Source organism: Sebastes umbrosus, chromosome 3 (genome assembly GCF_015220745.1).
Source record: "Sebastes umbrosus isolate fSebUmb1 chromosome 3, fSebUmb1.pri, whole genome shotgun sequence".
Classification (NCBI taxonomy): Eukaryota; Metazoa; Chordata; class Actinopteri; order Perciformes; family Sebastidae; genus Sebastes; species Sebastes umbrosus.
Window position 1 is genome coordinate 29,143,251 of NC_051271.1, and position 25,103 is coordinate 29,168,353.

The 25,103-nt window shown below is 40.4% G+C and overlaps 1 protein-coding gene across 1 annotated transcript; it reads right to left on the reverse strand.

Annotated features, from left to right (window-relative positions):
- Positions 1-1,842: 1,842 nt before the first annotated feature.
- slc2a15b (solute carrier family 2 member 15b) lies at positions 1,843-24,541 on the reverse strand. The gene is made up of 12 exons (XM_037762663.1): positions 24,277-24,541; positions 20,237-20,335; positions 15,725-15,885; positions 15,479-15,603; positions 14,820-14,965; positions 13,524-13,656; positions 13,111-13,298; positions 11,219-11,329; positions 9,517-9,618; positions 7,062-7,137; positions 5,694-5,821; positions 1,843-2,919 (listed from the first exon to the last, which is right to left on the reverse strand). The coding sequence occupies exons 1-12, from the start codon at positions 24,319-24,321 to the stop codon at positions 2,695-2,697; spliced, it is 1,539 nt and encodes a 512-aa protein (XP_037618591.1). The 5' UTR covers positions 24,322-24,541; the 3' UTR covers positions 1,843-2,694.
- Between the last annotated feature and the right edge of the window lie 562 nt (positions 24,542-25,103).

The following is a 25,103-nucleotide window of genomic DNA, read 5'->3' on the forward strand; positions in this document are numbered from 1 at the left end:
ATATTTTTTTTAGTATTATCCCAAATGTTTCCAACAATGTTCAAACCCAGAGAAATCCTCAATTTTGTAAATGTTATTTATTAATGGTAACGGCCCATTTCATTTTGTCGCCTGTCAATGGCGACATATCCACGTTGCCCCTTCTAGTTCCTATTATTTTCAGGGAAACACGGGAAACACCGGATGATACGTCAGAGGAAGGACGCTGGCGATCCGGCAACTGTAGCTAGCTGCCCCTATCGTTTACAATAGTTTTTGTTGAACACTCGTGGTGGTTATTCATCGCCAAGCTAATGTGTACGGTAAAGTTATAACGTTACAACAACGTTCAACACGCTCATAAAGATATTTTTAATATGATTGTTCTAACCCAAGATGAAATTCGCCACATAATGTTAGCTAACATTACAGTAACATTAGCTGTATGGGCAGTCGACTCATCTAATGGTAAGTTAGGAAATTAATGTTATGTTAATTAATGTTAATTGTGGCTATTTCATTAGAATGAAATGACATAACGTGAATAAACGTGACTGAACGTAATGGGAATACAACTTTTATACAATACCTCGTCCCTGAACATTTACTTCTATCATGTTCTAAACCCTACTTTAACTATTTATTTTAATTAATTAATTAATGTTTATTTCTGATTTATGAGTAGAACAACTTGACACACAGTGCTGAGCTGCACCTTAAATTTATCAATCATCAGATGCATTTTGCCCAGTTGTCATGGAATTGTAGATGTTGAAATGTTGAGTACTTCACATTGGACAGTCTGCAATCCCATGACAACTGGGCAAACTGCTGATGGAATATCATTTAATATGATTGAAAGCTCCACATCAGCTACTAAATGGATCCTCAGGGGGGATATTTTTTTCTCAACTGCTGTTTCAAAGGTCAAAAATGAACTCTGAAGCTCACTTGTAAAGCATGTATAAAGGAAGGGATAATGTACAGCAAGCCGGTCATTGTTGTGAAATAAACCCCGACAGGATGATGCAGCACCCCAACGCGAAGCCCTGAAGGCATCACCCTGAAGGCATCACCCTGAAGGGGTTTATTTCACAACAATGACCTGCTAGCTTTACATTATCCCGCTTATTACACGGCTACGTGCTTAACAAATCAATAATGTGACACAAAAATGGTCCTCCAGAGTCCAACATCAGAACTGCGCCCATAGTAACGGTCTGTTATACATAGCAACAGTCTGCTTTAAATAAGTAACAGACCGTAGAACGCCATGATTGACCAATCAGAATCGAATATTCGACAAAGCCGTGTAATAACCATTAGTTACAACTTATAAAGCCATCATACAGTAAAGGGTACCTTATTTGTGCCTTTCATGTTACAGTTTTAGTTCCAATCTTCCCCTTCGGAATAAAAAGCTTCCAGTGTTTCCTCCACAATCTCTTTCTATTATGTCCGTGTTGGGAACCATTTTGGTTGTACTTCTAAGACCCACATTTTATTTGTGTATTTGTTTCATGATATGTGTATTTCTGCTGTAATTGCAAATGTTTTTTTTTGTTATGTTTATGGTTGTTCTTGGCGGCTTGCAATAATTACAATTTTTCTCTTTATTGTAATTTTCTATGTATGGAGGCAACTTCCATTTATTGGTCGCCACCACAGCTAAATGAATGTGAAGTAAACATCGGCCCCAAAAGAAAGAGCTTCTCCGCATTTGATGGTCCAGTGGGGTACACCAGCGTATATGAGTATAATTTTTTTTGCATGATTTTTGTATGTTTGTTGTGATTATGAGGCTCAATCAGCAAAGCTCAATACAGCAGAATAACAAAGAAGCAAGAGACACATTTGAATGCATATTTTTGCAGTCTTGATTTTATTTCCACCATATTTTATACAAAGAGGCCTTGTAAAACAGTTAAATAACAATTGAACCGACTTGTACAGCTACCATTGATAAATATTGTTCTTTAACAAGCTTCACATATATTTATGTGCATATATTTGGACAAGATGTATGAAAAGACCAGCAGCCACAATATCCACCTCTCTTAAAATAGACACAAAATCACAAACTGAACGAAAGACGGAACAAACACGAGCTCAAGTTCTTGGTAAAGACATTCCCCTTGAGACATACAGTAACAGTAACGATCGTATTATTCACATGTCGCCTTGTGACTATTTGAACCACTGAGTGAAACATCAGAGAAATGGCTACCTTTCTTCATTATAAACATATTTAGTCTTTATAGTGCCACAAAGAGGCAGTATTCAACACCGACTATGGACAATAAAGTGATCATGGGATGTGTTAAAACAAAGTGAAGCTAATGCGTTGATTAAAACTTCTGAGAGCGCTGTGAGAAACAAACTTGGCTCCCGTAAAAAAATGCTTTAAGATGCAGGGAAATGGATTAAAATGTCACTGATGGTTGATTTGAAACGCATGACTTCTGCATGACTCCTGTCTCACATAATGTATAGGAGCAGCACTTTGACTGGGGATTAACTGTTAAAACAGGACTTATTGTGTGTGTAGCAAGTGTGTGTGTGTACGCATTGGTCTTCGTAGTTTTCACACGAAGCACCAGGAGGTTCCACCTTTTATCTCTGCTACAGTTACTTCAGTCATTACAGACCAAGAAGGCACACAGATAGAAGAGACCATCATTTACATGCAGGTCCACATCCTCATTTCTCACCGTCTTATTTTTCGCCGAGGTTAAGGGTCCCGTAGCCGTTCATCAGAGCCATTTTGAGTTGCCCATTAGATGTCAACTCTTCCTCGAGGATGTTGTTCTTGGCAGCGAACATCTGGCTGATCTCCATAAAGGTTTTGTTCTTGGTCTCAGGAATGATGAAGATGGTGTAGAGGGCCACGCCCAAGCAGATCGTACAGAAGATCAGGTAACAGTAAGGGCCTGTAGCCATCTGTGGTGGGAGGACACACAGTGTAACGTTGAATAAAAGACTACAAATGCATGATCAAAGAGAACAAATACTGATCTGATGCCTTTACAAAGTGGAAATTATCCAAGGAATGAAAAAGGACACAAATTGTCATAGTTCCTGGACGGTTTCTACCTCAAAACATCTACAGTTTACTGTAAGGAGACATGAAATTTGGGCAGAGACAGAGACGGGCCACAGTGAAGCTAATAAAAGCAGATTAATATGAATTTGATCTAAAACATGACTGGAGAAAACAAAAAGTAGGCTACTTTTGATTATATTAATGGATTTATTAGCTTGAAAACGAGAGATTTGGAATTGTTAAAGCTGCAATAATTGTTTTTTTTCCCATCTTCCATTTTTGGCTACTTGAGAGCAACAGAAAGGTTTTGTGGTTTTCATCGACGTCTTAAAGGTTCTATATGCGGGATTCAGAGCATTAATGCTAAGGCTAATATAGCATCAAACAACTATTTGCTATGTAAAGATATTGAGGAGTAATGTCTACCTGAGCAGAGAATGAAGTCACTCTCCCTCTGTGTGTGTTGTAATCTGAGCTTCTCTGTGCTTTGTTTACATAGCGGGCCTTTTAGTGCATGTTCGTGCATGTGAGCGTGCCTCACTGGCTAGCGGCGGTTACAGCTGACAGCTACTACTAGCTGATAACGCCGTTCCGACTGAAGTGTTGTTTGCACTGTTAGCTGCGAGCCGCCGCCATGTTGAGAGCCACGTGGAGGCAATAGAAATGCTCTGAGTTTTAATTTCTAGCACCTTTAAGAAAATATCTGTCTCTTTAGCTGCTAAATGCTCCGCTATGTTCACCAGCTAGTCGCTAAATTTGTCTGTCGTTTGGTGCTGGGCAGGTTGCGTACATATATCAAACTGTATATTATCTAGTGTATTCATACCCTTACTGCATATCCTACATTTTTATTAATTCTATAATTTATTCTTCTTCATTAGTCGGCACTTTACTTCTTTTTGCACTTCTGGTTAGATGCTAAACTGCAGTTTGTGGTCTCAGTACCTTTATTCAGTTCAATGACAATAAAGTAGAATCTAATGTAATCTAATATGATCTACAGTGTTAGCTTTTTCACAAAAAACAAACAAAAGTTGTGTTACTTATCTTCGGGTTCATCACTAGGAGCTACACCTTTCACATCACATTTGAGCCGTTGTTAATATGAAAATATTGATTAGTGCAGGAAATGGAATACTGGAGGGAACTTGGGGTTAGACTTACAAAATATAAAAGCTAATAAGCTAAAAGCTAATAATTTACCTAATAAGACAAGAATGTGTCTAAGGCTTTGTTTGCTCTTTTTTTCCTATTCTGTTTGTGCTTTCAGAGCCACAGTCAGATGTGAAAATGCGTGCGAGTTCAGTACAAAGACTGTCCATGATATGATGTTTAGCCTAGTTTAGCACAAAGACTGGAGGAAGGGGAACTATGTTAGCATTGCTCCAAGTGAAAAGATATAGCTTCGGACAGCTCTGAAGCTGTTCTATTTATAGGTTTTCTATTAAATTAAAGCCGAAAGATTAAGGACCACATGATGTCACAGACAGCCCGTGTGTTGTTCACATTTGTGGCCAGAATCCATGCAGATTTACATAATCACTTTCCGTGTGGACAGATCATTGTCCTCTTTACTTTGTATCTGATCGACTAGACCAACACTGAGGACAACGAGAGGCAGCAAGGTCGCTTTTAATTGCTAATTTTATTGGTATTTGGGGAGTCGCCTCTATTCAAACAAAACCAGACAGCCCATATCGTAATAGCCACGTGTCTGACACTGCGAGTGGAGCCACAACAGATCCTGGATGCAATGTCAAGATGAACCTGATGTTCTCAATGCCAGCTAGGACTAAAGATGCAAAATAAACAAAACATTTGGGCGAGGATTGTTGTATTGTATTGTAGTAATTAAAGTAATTAATCGTGATTAATCGCATGATTGTCTATAGTTAATCGTGATTAATCACAAATTAAATTGCACATTTTTATCTGTTCAAAATGTACCATAAAGAGATTTGTCAAGTATTTAATACTCTTATCAACATGGGAGTGGGCAAATATGCTTGCTTCATGCAAATGTATGTATATATTTATTATTGGAAATCAATTAACAACACAAAACAATGACAAATATTGTCCAGAAACCCTCACAGGTACTGCATTTAGCATAAAGAATATGCTCAAATCATAACATGACAAACTCAAGCTCAACAGGCAACAACAGCTGTCAGTGTGTCAGTGTGCTGACTTGACTATGACTTGCCCCAAACTGCATGTGATTATCAGAAAGTGGGCATGTCTGTAAAGGGGAGACTCGTGGGTACCCATAGAACCCATTTCCATTCACATATCTTGAGGTCAGAGGTCAAGGGACCTCTTTGAAAATGTCCGTGCCAGTTTTTCCTCGCCAAAATTTAGCGTACGTTTGGAACGTTATTTAGCCTCCTTCCCGACACGCTAGTATGACATGGTTGGTACCAATGGATTCTTTAGGTTTTTATAGTTTTATATGATACCAGTATCTTCACTCCGCCCACTACAACCTAAAAATTGCAAATTGCGTTAAAACGTAAAATAAATTAGTGGCGTTAAAATGAATTATTATCACTTTAACTTAGACAGCCCTAATTTGGGCGGAAAATCCATGAGATCTGCTACACATTTTGGTCGTTTCAGGATGTAGATATTAGAATCAAAATCCAACAGTAGAATTTGAGCTTGCTCTGACCTCTAGGAAGGGAAAGACGAAGCCGATGGTGAAGTTGGACATCCAGTTGAGGCAACCGGCCACAGTGTAGGCAGCCGGTCGGTGTGACTGCTTGAACAGCTCCGCGGTGATCAGGAAAGGCACGCCAGCTACACAGAAGAGACAAAAAAAACACATCTGTATTATTTCATTTTGACAACATGGTTCACTCCACACTCGCTTCATCTATTGGTCTGATCTAACTAGGCATCCTTTCAAGCTGTCAAAATACAAATCACACTTATAACCACTCAGTGCAGCTGTATGAATCTAGTGGGTGTTGTGAAATTAACACCAGCGTCTTCATTCATCAATTAGTTTATCAATATTCCCACTCAGGACTATCCGTTGGCAGTCATTCAAAATAAACACTACAATGATAGAGCAAATGATAAACATTCCTCCAGCTCCGTTTGCTATTATATTGCACTGCTTTTTTCTGCTCGCACTTCATTATGTGTTCATTATTATACTCTGTGATCATAGATTGACAAGAGAGGAGGATGTTTGTCAACTTGGCAAAAGTCCAACTCAGAACCACAAGAAAAAGAAGAGCTTAGCCAGGACTTGTGCTAAGTCATTAGTTTGATATGGAGGATCTATGAGATGTTGTCCTAGCTTTAAAAACACATAATTCTTCATTGTTAGAAGAAGTGAAAGCTATGAGGGAGAAATATGCATTAGTAAAAGCTCTAATGATGAGCTCTCCGAATGATGTCCTCATTATCTGTTCACGATAATTGCATAGAGGAAGGTTTAATATCGTCAAACCAATAACGAGGCCATAATTTGTCAACATCTGCGGTATGTATGGGCGGGCGTCATTGTGCATGCGAGGTTTCGTCTGAGGGAAACCGTATTCATCACGGCTAGCTTGTGAACAATGAGCCATTAAAAGTCTAATTGCAGCAACAGAAATCCTCGTCCGCGCGCCGAGGTATAGACTTTTGCCGGCTTTGACGAATGACGGCGTGTAAACCAGATTCGTTCTAATTCATCATCCTCGCAGGTCCACTCAACGCGGCTTCCAAAGTTGTAAACTATTGCCTCTTAATTCACTTCACTCAACTCATCCGGTGTACAAATGGTTGTGGGAATGGATGTAGTGTGGCAGTTATGATTTCCTAATTTACAAGACTAATGAAATACAATATCTCTTCACAGTCAGAGGAGGAGTAGGGGAGGGAGTGGTGCTGCTTTTTAAGATCTAGTGCTATTGTGCGAGCTTCCAGCAGGGAGCAGTGTTATCTTACACACAGGACAGCCCAAATCTAGTGCAGTATGTATGAACTGGAATTACATATAAAGAGGTTTCAAGTGAGATGCAGAGAGGGTTAGTGAAGTGTTTACCTGGACCTATGCAGAAGCCAGCAATAATCCCAACAACGCAGCCCACACTGATGTAGCGCATGAAGGGCAGCTGTTCCTGTGGTTGGTCAAACACAAGTCATGAGATAAGTCACAAGTTGTAAACATTAGTAAAGAATTTGCACAGTTTTTCATAGTTATTCATTTGACTATATTTAATAATTCTGATTACATGTAACATATTAGTAACATGATTTGTTCCATGTTTGGATATCTGACATTTACATTATAATTACTTTCTGGCTTGTATAAATAAGTAAAAATAAACAGGGGTTTTCCAAACACTCAGTTCACCATCGTTTACTGAAAAGAACTTTTTTTTTTTTACTAATTGTCATTTTAATCTTAAAATGATAGGTTCACCAATCGCCTTAAAACATTGCTCCTGTTCATACATGCTATAAAGAGATCTCTCACTATTGCGATTTCAGCGTAAGTGATGGGGGACAAAGTTTATCGGAAGCCAGTATGAGGCTTCATCTGTTTGAGTTAGACAAATAAAGATATCTGGATGTCTTCTAAACATTACAGCGTTTTTAGTACAAAATTCCCTCTTTTAATTATTATTCTTCCATTGCAGCTCAACAGGGCAACAAAAAGAGGGAGTTCAATACTAAAAAGTATTTTAATTTGGCAAGAAATCCACTTGTTTAACTCAGACTGCTGAAGCCTCATGTAGAGTAAGCTTCAGATAAACTTTTCAATGTTCATATGGGCACCTGTTCCGATAGACGAATCAGACAACCGCTTTGTGTGTTCCGCCATCTCAACCCTGTCTCCCACAACATTACGTTCCCATACATCTAAACTGCATAACAAAGATACGCTTTGAGGGAAACGTATTTTCTCCCGGGTTAAGGTCGCAGTTTTAAACAGTTTTAAACATGTGATTAACATTGTAAATGGAAACATAACAAACCAAAAATTCAACAAAACGTTTGGGATGTGCTACAACCCTGGTTTTACAAGAGTTCGTACTAATGCCTTGTTGCTGTTGAAAGCCCCCTCCACCCAATCAAGTCCTGTACTTGGCCATGACAGGCTGTGATTGGGCCCCTCGGGCCTACGTCACAGACTCTGCTCAGCAGAGTGTGGGCGGCTGTGGGCTGTGGCTCAGAGGTAGAGCATGTCGTCCACCAATCGGAAGGTCGGTGGTTCGATCGCTCACATGTCGAAGTATCCTTGAGCAAGATACTTAACCCGAAATTGTTCCCGAAGTCTGAGCCATCGGTGTGTGAGTGAGTATTTAGATTAGATCCTGATGGACAGGTTGGCACCTTGTATGGTAGTCTCTGCCATCAGTGTGTGAATGTGTGTGTGAATGCTGACATGTAATGTAAAGAGCTTTGAGTGGTCGGAAGACTAGAAAAGCGCTACATAAGTGCAAGTCCCTTTACCATTTATAATTCCCATCACAGACTGTACAACTTCCTCTTGCTTATTCACCTCACCGCTGGGAAGCAGGCACTTCACCAACATCAAGCTAACTAAAAACTACTTAGTTAAGTTCAGGCAGCAAAACTACTGGGTTAGGGTTAGTAAAAAAACCTCTTGGTTTGGCTTAAAATTACTTAAAAACAAAAAGAAAAATGCAAGAAATGACTACATTTCACACAGGACACGAACACTGGTCTCCTGGGGGAAAGTCAACGTTTTTATTCAACGTATTTTCGTTCACGATCGCCCGATATACTACGTCACCTTCTCTGCGCGTCGCTTGTTATACTACATCACTCACTTTGCTCATCCGCAGACTTACAAAGGTATTTCTGATACGTAAAATGACGTAATCCGTGACAAAATCAGTTTCCTTCCAAATGTAATTGAGAATGCAATTTAGTTGTATGGGAATGTCATTTTTAGGAGACAAGGCTGGCCGTCTGAGGGATTTCAGCTAAAAGCCTCCGCGGTTGCTCGTAGTAACTTACGTAAATGGGTGGCGGAGATAAACACAGATTAGTATGTATGTAATATTGATTAAAGCAAAATTTAAGGATTTTATGAGAACACAGCTGCTGTCACTACGAGCGACCACAATGCATTCGGCTGAGAGTCACAAGTTAACACGGTTAGCCACTAGACAGTCTTTGTTGTAGTAGTGTTGATTTAGCTAACGTTACTTGTTTTACCATGTTAGGCTAACGTCAGGCAGCTGAGAACTGCTCAGGTTCTTCCTGAACTCCTAGACATCGCTGTCAAAAGTAACGTTACATAGGAAGTAAAGGTAAAAGTAGAAAAGTATACACTTCTTAGGACAGCTTGCATTCAAACACGCACATAAAAAAACCCAACATAAATTAGACACAGATTTTAGTTTATGTAAATGTGTTAATGTCATTAGCCCCGTTTAAAACAACGTACTGTATGCCCTACGCCACAATCTGCATGTTAATGTTAATATATTCCTAGCTGAGCGGGGCATCAGGTGACACTGTACCTGGAAGAGGACCGACACTGTGATCCCAGCACAGCAGAGACTCATGAAGAGGAAGCCGCCAATCATCAGAGGTTTTCTGCCCAGACGCTCGATAGTGAAACACTGCAAAGTGGACAGGGAGGCAAAAACTGTGACATCATCACGGAGCAAGAAACAGGTGACTTTTTAATCCTCTGATCAATCATTTCAACACTTTTCATGTTTACTGATGCACCACCCCCACCACCACATGGAGTATGCCATGTTTCCATGTAACACGTAGGGCAACTATAATTAGCCGTTTGGCTTGTTATATTTATAATATTTTATTGTTCAACACAGGCCATTTCAGTAGAACATGACAATAGAATAGAAATTATTTTGTTTTACTTTGTTCGGCACTTTTTAGGCGGACGTTTAATTGGCGTCCGTTAGTCGCTTTCAGTCCAAAATGGCAGAATCGTAGCTTTGTTGCTGGGCGCTGATGTTGCAATGGAACGAACAATTGACTTTCACTTCTTTGTCCCTGTAAGTTATGACAGTGAGACAGCATGCCTGGAAACAGCTCAGCTAAATGGAATGCAGTCCTTAATGTTTTCAAATACACCTTTGCTTTTCCTGCAGTAACAAGCCAAAATGTCTGCTGTGAAAAAGGTCTATGGCCTAATCTAGTTTGCAAAATTCTGAGTTGTGTATAAACAATGATACAATAAAATACCATAAAAGTGTAATGAAAAGTACCTGATCATGCATGACTACTGTACATGACTGATAAATAATCCCAGTCATGATCTGTTTTCTAATTTGAAGTTCTGTGGGTAAAGAGTTCAACATATTGATCTCCAGAACAGAGAAAGACATCACACCCAAATGATAAAAGATGTGAATTTATGAAACTAATTTTGTTCTCACGTAGAAGATATAACAAATAACTCTCACACAGCATATTATAGAGCCAAAACTAACAATTATATTATTGATTAATCCGCCAATTCCTTCTTTCCAATTCAGCAATTTACTATTCAGTCTATAAAATGTAAAAAGCACACTTTTAAACCACAAGCTACCAGAGCAAAGTGACACTTTCAATGTTTTTTTGTGTGCCGGGTCACAAACTTTCTAATTTTCCAGCTAAACAGTACACTACAAGATGTTTCTGAAAACATTTGAGGTGAGAAATAGGCATTACAGTAACAGAATATTAATTAATATTCGATCAGCGCTGCCTAGTTTGACCGTCTGATTGGAGTTCGTGAGTGATTGACAGCTGCTCAGAGATGGCAGACTCCAGCTCGGCTCTGATTGGTTGTTTTCCTCCGGTCTGTGAAATCTTGCAGATGCCGTTAGGAGCATCGGAGGACACAGAGGCACATGATTTTTTTTTCAGATTACCTGTCTCATGCACTACTGTCAGGATATAGTGACTGCAACTGATGGCTATTTTAATCATGAATGAATTAATTGATTCATGATTAATTGATTGATTGATTAACTGTCTAGTCTACAAAACGCTCATTGGATGTTCAGAGAGCCAAAGGTGATGTCGGCAAATTACTTGTTTTGTGTAAACAAATCCAAAAGATATTTGATTTATAATTAGAAAAAAGCAACTCCCACATTGGTTTCACTAATCAACTGTCTGTCTACGCACCATATAAAATAGTGTCATATGATAATATAATATGTCATGTCAGTGGTTTAAAGTGGGATAATGTCTACTCACCCCCAGCATCCCAGAGATGACCTCGATGGCACCAGTTCCCACCGTTGTGTACTGAATATAAGGTTCTGTAATTCCTGCGTTCTTAAAAATGTCATTTGTGTAGAACCAGATCTGAAATTGACAGTGACATGAAGTTTATTGATATGATGAATATGTCGGACCACACACACACACACACACACACACACACACACACACACACACACACACACACAGTTGCTTTGAAACTCAAAGTTTGTCTTTTTTTTTCACAAGGAGCCAAAAAGTCACTCTGCTTATTTGGCGTTTCCACGTGATTCATCATAGTGATCATTATCATCACGCCGACCATCACTCATGCATTTGAGATACGGCGTTTCATCAGTATGGACTCCTGACAAGTGCTCCCCTTGAAATTAATTTGTGTATTCTCATTAATCACACTTTGCTGATGCAACATCCATCATTGATGAGGTGTGGACAAGATCGTGATTGGTGCGGTTAAATGCTGTCTTGTTGATTTAGTAACCATACGTATGCTATTTCATCACCATTGCAGCACTGAAGTATGCATACATCAAAGCTGAAAACATACACAAGCACAAACTATTGAAAAAGTTAAAGGATTGGAACCTGTTGGAAAAATAACATACTAATGAGCTAAAATTCTTCCTGACTGAAATTAAATCTACTCTAAAAACAGAAATCCTGTATTATTTCTATCAGATTAGATATATACAGTAAGTTCTTTCACAAAAGAGCTAGCCGCTGCTCAACCAATAAAAGACTGGTGACTCTAAGGACTTAAGGAGTATTTACAGCCATATACCGTATGTTAGGAATAATTATTTTATTTTATTCCATCCATCCATCCATCCATCCATCCATCCATCCAGGGTCATATCTTAAGTTAAGCACTGTAAGCAGAGCAGCACTGCGTTATTCCCCTCTGAGACTTCCTCCAGCTCTTCCAGGCCAAACCCAAGCTGTTCCTGGACCAGCTGACTGATGCAGTCCCTCTGGTGCATCTGGGTGTACAGCAAGGTCTTCTCTCAATTACACAGCCAAAGGGAGGCACCTTAAACGCACTCTGCACCTGTCTGAACTGTCTAATCTGAATCCTCTGAACTCTGACGTCTTCCTAGATCATTTAGCTCCTCGCCACACACACACACACAAACACACACATAGCATATATATAGAATAAAGATTGATGGATGGGCAAATGGTGGTGTAGGAAAAATAGTTCTTTCAAGATTCTGTCCCTGTAGATCCCCATAATAACTCGAACACAAAATCAGTGTTGAAATACTCAGATCTTTCTTTTCTTGCTGACATCATTTTGTAACATCTACCTGTGCCAAAGATGTGGCTTGTATTAATAAAATTAGAAATGCCCAAGATTGTCGGAACAACAAGCACATTTTCACATTAAACTCTCTCATTTTTTTGTGTCACAGATTGATTGCACACAGCGTTTGGACACATGGATTCATCTGGATGTTTCGAGTCTTCCCGTGTTCCTGGGACAGTGGGGCCCAGTGGGGTGCACCCCTGCTGGGAAATGGTACTAGCATGTGAGCCAGCATGCATAGATAGAGCTTCCATCCACATGGAGCAATGAATATAAAGATGATGTCTGACTTTGCGTGTGGACGGGTGGACCTTCTCATGTGGGGGAGCACTAACAGAGAGGACCAGGAGATAATGAGGCGTGGTCCTGTTGCCCCCCTGCTTAGTCACTCAGTGGCTGCATGTGGGTCTGTGATGTATGGACAGGAGAAGGTGCAGACGGGCGGAAGCACAGCTGGGAACTGTAGCAATATGAGCTCTCACTCTCGTATAATAACTGCACAGTCTTTGCACACAAAGACAGAGAAGGACAACAGGCCCACGATGATGTTCACACTTACCGCATCGATGCCAGACAGCTGCATGCCGATGTTGACCACCACGATGGTGATGACCTGCCAGCGGACACAGTGGTCCATGAGCAGGCCGCGCACAGAGAGGGTCTGGATGGAGGACAGAGAGCGCTGTTCCTCCTGCATCTCGTCAACCTCTGCCTGGATGTTTCCTTTAGAACGGTACCACTTCAGGGCTACAGGATGGAAAAGAAAAGCTTTTACCAGCCTGCAGAAACACCAATCCTGACACGTAAACTTTAAGAGGAAAAAAAAGGGTGACATGAACAAATCCAGTCATCCTAGTACAGTGAATTCAATTTATCAGACATGACGTCAAGAACTGCAGGTTGTTCAGATAAATGATGACACAGTCTTTATTCCATATAATCAAACAGAAAACAAAGAGCCCACTTTCTAACCTGCGATGGTGGCGTGAATGTTTCCCTTCTCTATCAACAGGTACCGTGGACTCTCTGGAAACCATGGCAACAGCATCAGCTGGACGATGGTAGGGAACACCACCAGGGACAGGAGCAGGGGCCAGTGCTCTTCCTGTGAGAAAACAAAACATGACAAGTATATACTGTACTGTTAAAATGATGTAAAAATGAGATGAGATGAACCAAAAAGCATGGCAAGAAATAAAAAAATTAAGTCATCGTACAACTGTTCTATACATCAGCAATCCCCCCCCCCCCCCCCCACCCCCTCTCCTGTATCAGACAGAACTGAGCAGATGGAAGAATCCAGTTCTACTAGATACAGGAAGAAAAACATGAATTGGAGAAGGAGGAAAACTACCGGCCAGCTGGACACGTTATACCGTATAAATGGCATCTAATTATAGCACAACAGTGTGTTCACACGCTGCATCAGGCTACTTATTCATGCTTATAAGTGATACAGGAATGTGATGTGTATTTCTGATGCAAAATCAGGATAGATGAAGGATAGAAGATAGGACTAGCTACCTGAGCTAATGCATATGCCTCAAATTCACTACCAGAAATGTCAAAAATCGATACTATCCAAACAATTACATGACAGATTAAAGATGAATCTGTTCACACTTGCACTGGTAGAGCATTAGTTGAGAGAGAGTGTAACTCATGAAGTATAGATGTACAGTATAAAGAGAACTGGATACAGCGTTGGAGGCGGACTATCGTTCATTCTTAAGAGAGTCCCTCTCGCATTAAGCCAAAATGGCTCGGCTGCCGAGTGATAAAGTACACGGATCATCCGGCGATCTTCCGCATCCATTGGGCCTATAGAGCAGACGCAGTAGCGTTTCCTTTAACTCCACCTCCCAGCCATCGCTCCTGCCTCGGTCTGGGTCTCATTCACATGAACGGAGGAAGGGAAATAACTCTGGATTCAGCTATTAGTGCATTTTACAACTTTTAGGACCTAATGATTTAAATGAGAGCTATTCAAGTGTTCGTACTGGGAAGTTTATTTTCCTCAAAAAAAATTATCCGCTGAGTTACAGACGTCTCTTTCCCAATGTAAGTCTATGGGAAAAAGTATTTTTGGGCCCGATGGCATCACGTGACGGACACAGAAGTTGTAGTACCGCCGTTTGGCCACTACAAAGATTTGCTTCAAAGCCTGGTGCTCTTCAAAACAAACTTGAGACATTTCCTTCAAAGGGTTACCCGGCCACCAACACGACAGTAGACCAGTCTGGTGTTTGAACGCCACAATGTTAGTACCTTTCCCATCAGTTCATGGAGTCCCAGGACCTGAGCGATGAAGACTCCAAGACAAATGTGAATACTGGGAACGAGTCCCAGGAAGCCTCGCAGGTTCTTGGGGGCGATCTCGCCGAGGTACATCGGCACCACACTGAGAGAGATACCTGTGGGAAAAACAGAGAGGGATTACCACGGGCTAAACCAGGCCAAGATAAGCACAATTTACATGTTTGTTTAATTTCCATGAAAACTAATTATTCACTGTTTTAGCTTTTAGTTCCAATTATGTAATATTTCTTAATGTCAGACATGGGGCGGCTGTAACTCAGTAGGTTGAACGGGTCGTCCTTTAACCAGAAGGTTGGCAGGTTGATCTCCGTCTCCTATACTGTCTGCATGTCAAAGTGTCCTTGGGCGAGACACTGAACCCCTAGTTGCCCCCCGGGCGCTTAACAGCAGCCCACTGCATCCTAACTGCCTAGGATCGGTTAAATCCAGAAATGTAATTTCATGTATGTACCCTCATAGTACAAAAAACTACTCATTTGTCTCTGTAATATGCTATTGTAGCTTTGTGCTATCCATCTGCAAAAAAATGTCACTTCTTGCATTTAAATTGCTTCTGCTTTATGTTGAGGATAAATGTGACAAGTCCTTCAGGAAACAGGTGGGGTTACCTGAGTGTACTCCTGTGATGAAGCGACCAAGGATGACCATCCCAGGCATCCTGCACGCTCTGCTGAAGCCCATAAGAGCTCCTCCTATAAACACCAGTGCAGTGGATTTCACCAGCGTCCCTTTCCTGTTGGAGAATGTTGAATAAAGAGGTATGAGAGTATGTAACTGTCAGAAACACAGGCTGATGGTATTTCACAAAACACGTCCACACACACACACACACACACACACACACACACGCTAACCTTCCATATTTGGTTACGAGTCTGCCCACCAACAGGGCCCCAATCATCCCACCGATGGCAAAGATCGACACGGTGAGGGAGTACAAGACGGTGAGGAGCTCCTCATCCGCAGAAAAGTCGTAACTTTCAACCAGCGTCTCATTGTAGAAGTCTTTGATGTACTGGTGGAAAAAAGATAGAATTAAAGGCAGGGTTGGTAAAAGATTTTAGAATTCTTTTTGTTATATTAGTTTAAATTCTCATTACATCCCGACAGCAATCAATAAATTAAACGCTCTGACAAAAAAAAGAAAAAAATCCAGTATCTGTGGCTGTTACGGGACTGTAATAAACCCGTCCAATCATTTCATTCGGCCTGAATGTAATGATTGGACGGGCTACCTGCCTGCGTGCACTCATTGCGCGTCCACAAGCTGCTAGCTTGACAGCTGTGAGTACTAACAATAGCCATGTTCGTTGTTTGTGTTCATTATGATATGTTTGTGTTCGTAATGAAAATTTGGGGGGAGTGGCTTTGGAAGCGACGGACTGTCAGTGTTTCCGACTTGGCGAGTTTCTATCTAGATTTAGGGACTTTCGGTGCTAGTTAGCAGCTAGTGCTGCTACCTCCTTTTCACTTTCAAAGAGTTGGCAACACTGGGCTCGGATTTATGCTGGATCATTTTTAAAAATGCAGTGTAACGTTACTCTTGCTAGTTTCTCAAGATCGCCCACCCTGCCTTTAAGTTAATTTAACATTGTCAAGCAGGGAAATGATAAATAAATTAATTACAATATGCATAGATCATGTGGAATTACATGATAATTCACAGAAACCATGTCTTGTTTTTCCAATAAATCCCATTTTGCCTTTACAAAAGACTTAAATATATGAGGTATATGAGATATGAGATATATATATTAATTTATATATACCCCTCACTCCAATAGACCTGGAGCATAAAAACATGGTGGCCGTGAAATCTGACATCATCATCACATGATATTCCCACTATTTCCCACAGTGCCACACATCCAAATGTCAACATTAGTCTTGCCATTTCCAAAGCGTTGGGTGTGCGCTGCACTGGGGCATGGGATGAAGAGATGTCTGAATCAGCGGGAGAGGCAACCATATTGAGTAGACAGGAAGCTCATCGAGCCCCCACAGTCACAGTCAAATCAAATTTGACGATTAGGGATCATAAACGGCATGCTTGATAAAATGACAGCGGTTATTCTTGTGGTGTGACAAAAATTGACGGCAAGGGCCAACAACATCACTCAGATTTCATTCAGGATGATCTGACAGTGAAGACTCCACTGAGATCGGGCTGTCCTGGAGAACCCATTACATTAAACCCAATTCATCTCAAGAGACATAATTCAGTCACTCTCAGCAAAATGAGACATCAGAAAAACCGAAAAGGGAGACGGAAAAATAAGAGTTTTAATTTGTGTGAGTAGTTTTAGTATTGTCACTGATCAACAGATTAAAAGATGTTTGTTAACATAGTGAGGACGCAGAGTGATCTTTTGAAGGAATGGGCGGTCAGGAGGGAGTTCACTGATGAAAAGAAGAGAGAGACGTTTTAATTTGTCAATTTGTCATGGAACTCTGGACAGTGTGCGTCCAATTTGTCCAAGAATGTCTCCAACACGTGTGAGCAACTGTGTACACTGTCAGTCTGTGTACAGTTCTGACACAACTGACCAGTTTAATGTTCATAATTATTAGCCTGGTACTGGTTGAGTAAGAATTAATTGAGGTAACCAGCGGATCTTGCCTGTGTAACCAACATACCTGCTGTTCAGAAAGGAATAGGCCTTCATTCAACATGCAGGCAGTTGTGGATGACAGATGCTGGTAATAATCAGACATGGATCTTTACTCAGCTTTGTTGGCCTTATTGCCAAATATTTCTCCTGTCCATTTAGAATCCGAGTTTCACTGGTTGAAGAAAAAGAGCGTTCCAGACAGAGGGTAAAAGAGGTGCAGAAAAGTAAAGCGTTTTTGAACATTAAACATGTTCTAGTAGAAACCCCAAATACAAGTATGCACCTGAAAATAAGGCTAATAGGTCCACTTTACAATTTTTTTTCTTAGTCACTGTTGTTAAATAAAATTCAGTGATTCTACCTTTATTCAGTCGCATTGGGCCGCCAACTGAAATTTGAGCACCACAGCAATATTACCTTACTATTGCCAGCAGTTATTATTCTGTCACTTGTACTGCATTCTCACAGCAGTAGCCCCATTGTGTTCTGATCTGCCCTGTTCATTTACTGCAGTGACTTGAAGTCGTGACTTAAATGGTTGCTTGTAATTTCCACACATAGTTAAGAAGTAATGAGTAGTTCTAATCTCATGTTACCTTACTCAAAAGAAAAGAATATACAAATCAGTTCCATGCAGTGAGGTGCAGATTTTACAGTTTAGCTATCAGAATCAGTATCAGGGAGGAAAAAGGGCACATGGAGCACATGGCGAGTCAGCAAAATACCTAAAAGGCATGGGAGAGGGAAAAAAACAACTCACTGGAAACCTCAGAAAAGTGCCACTTCACTAATGCAACCCTACAATGTTCCTTCACAAAAATAGAGTCCTACTGAGAGTATAGACCTCATTAATACAAAGCAAGTGATGAACAGTAATAAATAATGCAATAAGTGTTCATAATCAACAAGAAGGGAAATTCATATTTGATCGTCTGACTTCTACCAAAGAACGTATATTGCCAAGAAGGGAAAGTCAATTGTTCGTTCCATTGAAACATCAGCGGACAGCAGCAAAGCTACGCTTCCGCCATTTTGGACTGAACGCGACTACTGGATGCCAGTAAAATGTCCGTCTAAAAAGTGCAGTACAAAAGTAAAACAAAATTATTTCTATTCTATTGTCATATTCTACCAAAATGGCCTGTGTTGAACAATAAAATATTATAAATATAATAAGCGTTTTCAGTCTAACATGGTGGCTGTTGTAAAAAAAACCTGGTGTTTCATCCCTACGGTTCTATACTCTTTGCTTCTACTGAATGTGAGCCAGGAGCTCCTTTGTTTCGTGTCGAGCTTTGAGTCAAATGCGTTGTATCGAAGCGCCACATGACGTCAAGACCGATACAAATTTTGTCAGAATAATAAAGGCGCGGAGAACACAAAGACAAACTGGCTACTAAAAAATATTATGATGTTGACTTTCTTTCTGCTTAGCTCACACAGATCCTGATTCTTCCCTTCAACATTCGAGCCAAAATTAAATGTCAAGGCCAACACATTTCGGTCAAGGCTTATTGACACATCATGATTTAAAAAATTGAAAACCGACATTGTGATATTATTGCTATGTCAAAATACTAAATCACTCCTCTTTAGCCATGGCAATCTGCCCAAAATAAACAATTGAGTGAGAGATTAGATTAATTCTCTGATATTGTAATCTGATTACTAAAACACACAAAGCCAAGTAGTTCTTAACCCCTTCAATCATCTTCTCTCAACCCACCACAAACTGAATCTTCTGCCACACCTAAAGTCTAAAGATTTGGAGCACAAACGCATAACTAATGTCAGGTGACAAACTGCAGTCAACAGTGAATCCTGCAAAGTCACATGGACCATGGTTAAAGGTTTGACCTCACCACATTAACCATTTGGAATATGTGAGACAATGAACAGTTGTCTCCAATTGAACAAGGAAATGCTTCCCCGTTAAAGGTAAATCTGCATGTTTGAGAGGTGGAACACTTAAGAGCCATGTGCAAGGGGTCAAATCTACAGAAAAGTAGCATCTGAATCTGCCCCTCAGTTTTACGGAGTTTCAGCTCATTGTTTAGCTGTCCAACTCATAGCATTGTTTTCAGTGAAATGGGCTCTAAAATCCCACTGTACACTACGTGCCCAGCCACAAACAGCAGGCAGACACAATATTGGAGTTGGTAGAGACCAAAAACAGAGCTAAAAGAGAGTGAATATTGGTCTTACATTCATCAGGTGAACAGAAACACGTCTCCAAATGAATGTTGCTCTGTAAATATAATTTACTGAGATTTACTGATTTACTTACTTTATGATTTCTCATGTGCTGAATGGGCCGAAAGCAGCAGGTGCAGCTCTTTCCATGCAACGCCCTCCTAAGAACAGTAGCCTACACTAGCATGAGATGTTGCACTGAAGCTCACATGCTTCAATGTGTGTGTGTGTGTGGGTGGGGGGGGACCATGGCCAAACAGGAATGGTGCACAGCTCAGTCTCACATGATGGATAAAACCGACAGGACATTGATGACATGGTGTGGCTCACAGCAGCCTTTAGATTTGATACACACACGCACATGACTTCACATGACAATGATCATTAAAAGCTAAAAGTCATGCGTAGCGTAGATATAAATAGTGAGTCTCTTTCATTCATTCTGGGAATACTTGGGTTTCTCGGGTTGAGTGTGAAAATGATTTTAATGATCGGGTGGGTGATGACGGACAGCAATGAGAATGACGATGATGATGATGATGATGTGGTGGTGATACAAACCTGTGCAGGAGAGTTGACGACTGCCAGATTGTAGCCATAGAGCATGGAGCTGCCGAAGGAGGATAGGAAAGCCACTGCCAGCAGAGGCCTTGTAAGATGCTGAAGAGAAGATGAAGAGATAAAACAAGTCAGACACCAACAAAAGCTACACAATACAATGTCCAGAAATGTCCGAATCACAGAAATGACGCCTCGTTTCCACAGGGTTTTATTTTGTGTCCGTAAATCCGTATAGTACAAGCCTAGGCTACGGATTACGACTCCTGTGTTCAACGCAAGGAAATGCATTTCTATACGGATAGAAACACCGCCACTGATATGGGAGAGAAGTTACTACATGGACATAAAACAGTGTTTTTAAGTCTATGTGTTACTGTCTGCTTTTCGCCGTCCAGACTAACGTTTGACGAGTCACATTTATTCATTATTTCTAAGTGAAACAGGAGCAGTGTTTCGAGGCAAATTATGGACCAAAAAAAACGGAAGGAGTAGTTTCGCAATCACATCGGAGGTCACAGAGGTTCCCATAGGAATGAATGAACTTCCGATTGACTCGCATACGTACAAAGAGCTATGTGGAACGAAGCGTGAGTTATTAACAAGATGTTGCAGTGCTCTTATTTGAAGGGATTTTTTTATAAAGCTGTGACCGGGGCCAGTGGATTTTTCGATGTAAAATGCACGGCATTTTAGTTCAAATGCATCTGAATCAAAGAACATTTTAAAAGCTTCAAAATTAAATGTCGGGCGCATGTTGTGTCTTATTTTCAAGACTTGTCTGCAGCCTGCAAAGAGATTAGCTCACTCCTTATGAGTACTTAAAGTGACAGTAAGCAGTATATTTTTGGCATCATTGGGACAAAATTCCATAATAACCTTTCAGCATATTGTAATTCAAGTGTTCTGAGAGATAACTAGACTTCTGCACCTCCTCATGGCTCTGTTTTCAGACTTTAAAAAAATCTAGCCCGTGACGGGAGACTTCGACCAATCACAGGTCATTTCAGAGAGAGAGAGAGTTCCTATTGGCTGTGCTCTGGTCATGTGACCGATACTTGGCGTTCCTTCACCAGATTTCACAATGGCGGCGGCGTCACAAACTTTCTCATTTTACAGTTAAACCGTGCACTACAAGATGATTCTGAAAACATTTGAGGCGAGAAATAGGCATTACAGTAACATAATATTGATTCATATTTGATCAGCGCTGCCTAGTTTGACCGTTTGGTCGGAGTTCAGAGTAATTGACAGCCGGCTCTCATAAACAGCAGATGGACAGCAGACCTCAGGTCAGCTTTGACTGCTTGTTTTCCTCCGGTCTGTGAAATCTTGTAGATGCCGTTAGGAGCACCGGAGGACACAGAGGCACATGATTTTTTTCAGGTTACCTTTTTCATGTACTACTGTCACGATATAGCGACCGTTTTATAAAAATAACTTTTTTAATCAGATTTGCTCCAATCTTGCCTACTGCAGCTTTAACTAACAGCTATATAATAAGGGTATATGTTACATCTGTGATCTTTGGACTTTGCAGCAGAGCTGTACAGGCACCGAGCGGCACGTGACTGAATCAGAAGAAGTGAAACAAACCGGCATCTGGATTCAGGCCAGATCCAACCAGCCTGCTCACTTGTACCACATTGAGCTCTGCATGGGAGAGGCACTGGGAATGAGCTGAACAAATCACTAGTTTGCAAAAAAAAGCAGATTTCATGAAGCGACAAAAAGCTCCACTTCTCAGGTAGCTCAACTTGTGCAGCAGTTTGAGAAAAGACGACAGCTGCTTAGTTTGTAGAGGACATTTTGTGTTGCGTATGAATGTTAAATCATATCTCTTGACCACGCCAAAGTCACATGAGCCCTACTCTGTCTTTAAGAAGGGGCGGGGGAAGTCTACTGTATTTTCATTAGGAGCTGCCTTGCAGCTACCCTCTTGGCTTCCGTCCTAAATTCCAGCACACTGAGCTAAGCTGACCTCCAAGGTAGAAGGTCAGCAGGATTATTGTGTTTTTGAGTGTCCATAACTTTGGATGGAGCATGGGAAAAACTGGTACACATACACAGTAACCCCACCCATCAACAACTCTGTGATGTTTTCACCATTTTAAATAAAGTCAGGGCTAAAAAACAACAACCCACTATTCTTATATATCAGTGAGCCAAAAGAAATCCGCTGATGTGAAAACGTAGGATGTTGGTGTGTTAGTACAAGGATCAGACTGAGGAGGCTCTGACTGAACAATAACACCATAGATGCCTTAAAGAAACCTAATTTAGCCGGTTAACAGCCTGATGGACAGAGTCAGACGACTACACGTGAAAATAGCTCGCAGCAGACAATGCTGCCCAGTCAGCATTCAATTTAGGTTGATTATGTGTCGGATGTGCAGCTCTTCACATGTTGCATCAGTTTGGTCAAAGCTAGGGATGCACCAATCCGACTTTTTCAGTTCCAATACCATAAGCGATACCTGGGCTTTGGGTATCGGAGGATACCGAGTACCGATCTGATACCAGTGTTTAATTAATAAGCTTTATGTCTCACTCTGTGGAAGTGACTGGGATCATTCTGTTATGTGTAAGACAACATCTGGCTTAACTTATAATATATATATAATATTGCATTGCTAACTATGTAAAACAAAATGTAACTAATAAATTATATAGATATAAATTTATTGACTTGTTATTTATTATTCACATAATAAATCGTACAAAAGCAACTTGGTAAGAAATCTTAAAAATTAACAAGAACTACAATTCAGGTGTAAACCTTTTTAATGCAGCAACAAATTGGTCAAAACTTAAACTGGACATCAAATTACAGAATATAATGTATATCGGTATCGGTGGTTTATTGATTTTGGTCCAATTAAAGGCTGTTTTGGATGTATCTGACTCAAGTTGTATAATAAAATCAAAAATCCAAGGCAGCATCTGATCCTGATAGGGGAGACCGGGAATGGTTGTAACACTGAGTTAGTTGTATCACTGTCAGTTTGACCAATCAGGAAAGAGCTGTGGTGACGTCATCAATATCAAACACTCCCATTCGTTTTTTGAGCTCTATGAGCAACATTATGGATTTTACGACCAAAAAAAGATTTTTAGGTAAGAAAGTAAAAATTTGTATCAAGATAATTTTTTACCTATAGCGTTCATTGTATTGTAGATACAATAGTTTGGCTTACATAATCTACAGCAGCAGTTTTTCTAGTTTAATTTGATGCTTTGCATTCATGCTAACTTCAAACCCACATGCTAAAACAGTTATCTATGTAATAGCTGCTTAGGGTGGTGATAATTGTAACAGTTCATTAAAAAGTCAGTTCTGGGCCCACAAAGCCTGCAACCCAAAGGCAGCCATCTACATTTGCCACAACTGTGACAGTGATTGAACCCTTAGGCCTATGTGACACAAGCACATTCGTGAATACAGTCTTTACACACACAGACACACACAGCAATTGTTTTTTTGTGCTAAATTTAAAGATACATTTTTTAAGAAATAAGTGTTTTTTGACTTTTTTATTTTGTTTTTTATTCAAAACAGTTTATTCTTCAATAGAGTTCTTGCATGAATGGGATAGCGTTGATCTTATTTCATTAAATTACCTTTCGTTGTTACATCTATCTCCAACTAGTTCTTTGCATTTGACATTAACTCACATAATGTGTGATTGTGTAGTAGACGTCTAAGTGAGTTTTATTTGTGGAAGACAAATACGGTACCGTACATCAAAGTTTGGGAGATCTAGCACGAACAACCACATAGTTACTAACGCTGAAAAAAAAAGGTGTTACTATCATCCCCGGTCTCCCCTATTTTTTGGATGATTTGACATCCATCTGTGTTGACAGTATTGAAGACTATGAAGTTACTGGGTGGTTTAAATTCAAGGTCAGGTCAGGTCAGGCTATTCTGACAACATAATAATCCAAAAATGTATTTGACTAAGAAAAGCTATGATGATGAGAGAGTTGATCTACATGTCAATCATCTCCAGATAATCAGAGTCCTCATAATAAACACTCACCGCGCTGGGTTTTCCATCGTTTTCTAGAAGTACTTCCTCCGCCATTTAAGTCATGAATAATGTACTCCCCCTGTGTGCTCTGCTCGTTTGAGATGAGAAACAGCTCTTTCGCACAACTTTTCCCAACTCTTCACTCCCCATTTGTAGTTTTCAGACATGCTCGTGAGAGGAGGCGCGTCGTGTTGATGGGCGGAATCAACCAGCCTGTCAAACTCCCGGTGTCCAATCACCGGAGCGCGGCGCGGAGCAGGGCCGTCCCAGCCGAGGCTCGTTCTCCCCGGTCCATCAGCGATCACATGAGCCAAGTGGTTTCATCCTGCGTCCCGAAGTGCCCGCAGTTGTTATTAAATAGCCTATGACTAACTGTATCCAGGGGCGTTTTCAGGATTAGTAAACATTAGGGGCTTGGCTCAGGCCCAGGGGAACCTGCAGGGCACCTACACCCAGAGAGAGGGGGGATCTCAATGCTTAAAGAACCAATTTAAGCAGATTTTAGGATGAACTTTGAGATAAAAAATAATTAAATATTACTTAATAATAATTATTATATAATAATTAAATATTACTTAATAAGGCAAGGCAAGGCAAGGCAGCTTTATTTGTATAGCACATTTCAGCAACAGGGCAATTCAAAGTGCTTTACATAAACATTCAAGAACATTTCGACAAAATGCAAAAGAATATTAAGACATATTTGAAACAGTTATAAAAACATTAAAGATTAGAAAATAAAAACAAGCTAAAAATAAAAGCTAGGATAGAAGCTAAAATAGAATATAACACACAAGAGTAAAAGCTCTAGTGAGTCTAAGATCAGTATCTGGGTT

Bases quoted from the DNA above. Each gene is read 5' to 3' on its own strand.
- slc2a15b (XM_037762663.1), bottom strand. From the start codon at position 24,321: ATGGCGGAGGAAGTACTTCTAGAAAACGATGGAAAACCCAGCGCG. The intron at 14,966-15,478 runs GTAACCCCACCT...TTTTTCCCACAG, and splicing joins CATCACAGGAGTACACTCAG to GTATCTCTCTCAGTGTGGTG. The intron at 2,920-5,693 runs GTCAGAGCAAGC...CTCCCACCACAG, and splicing joins TCGTCTTTCCCTTCCTAGAG to ATGGCTACAGGCCCTTACTG.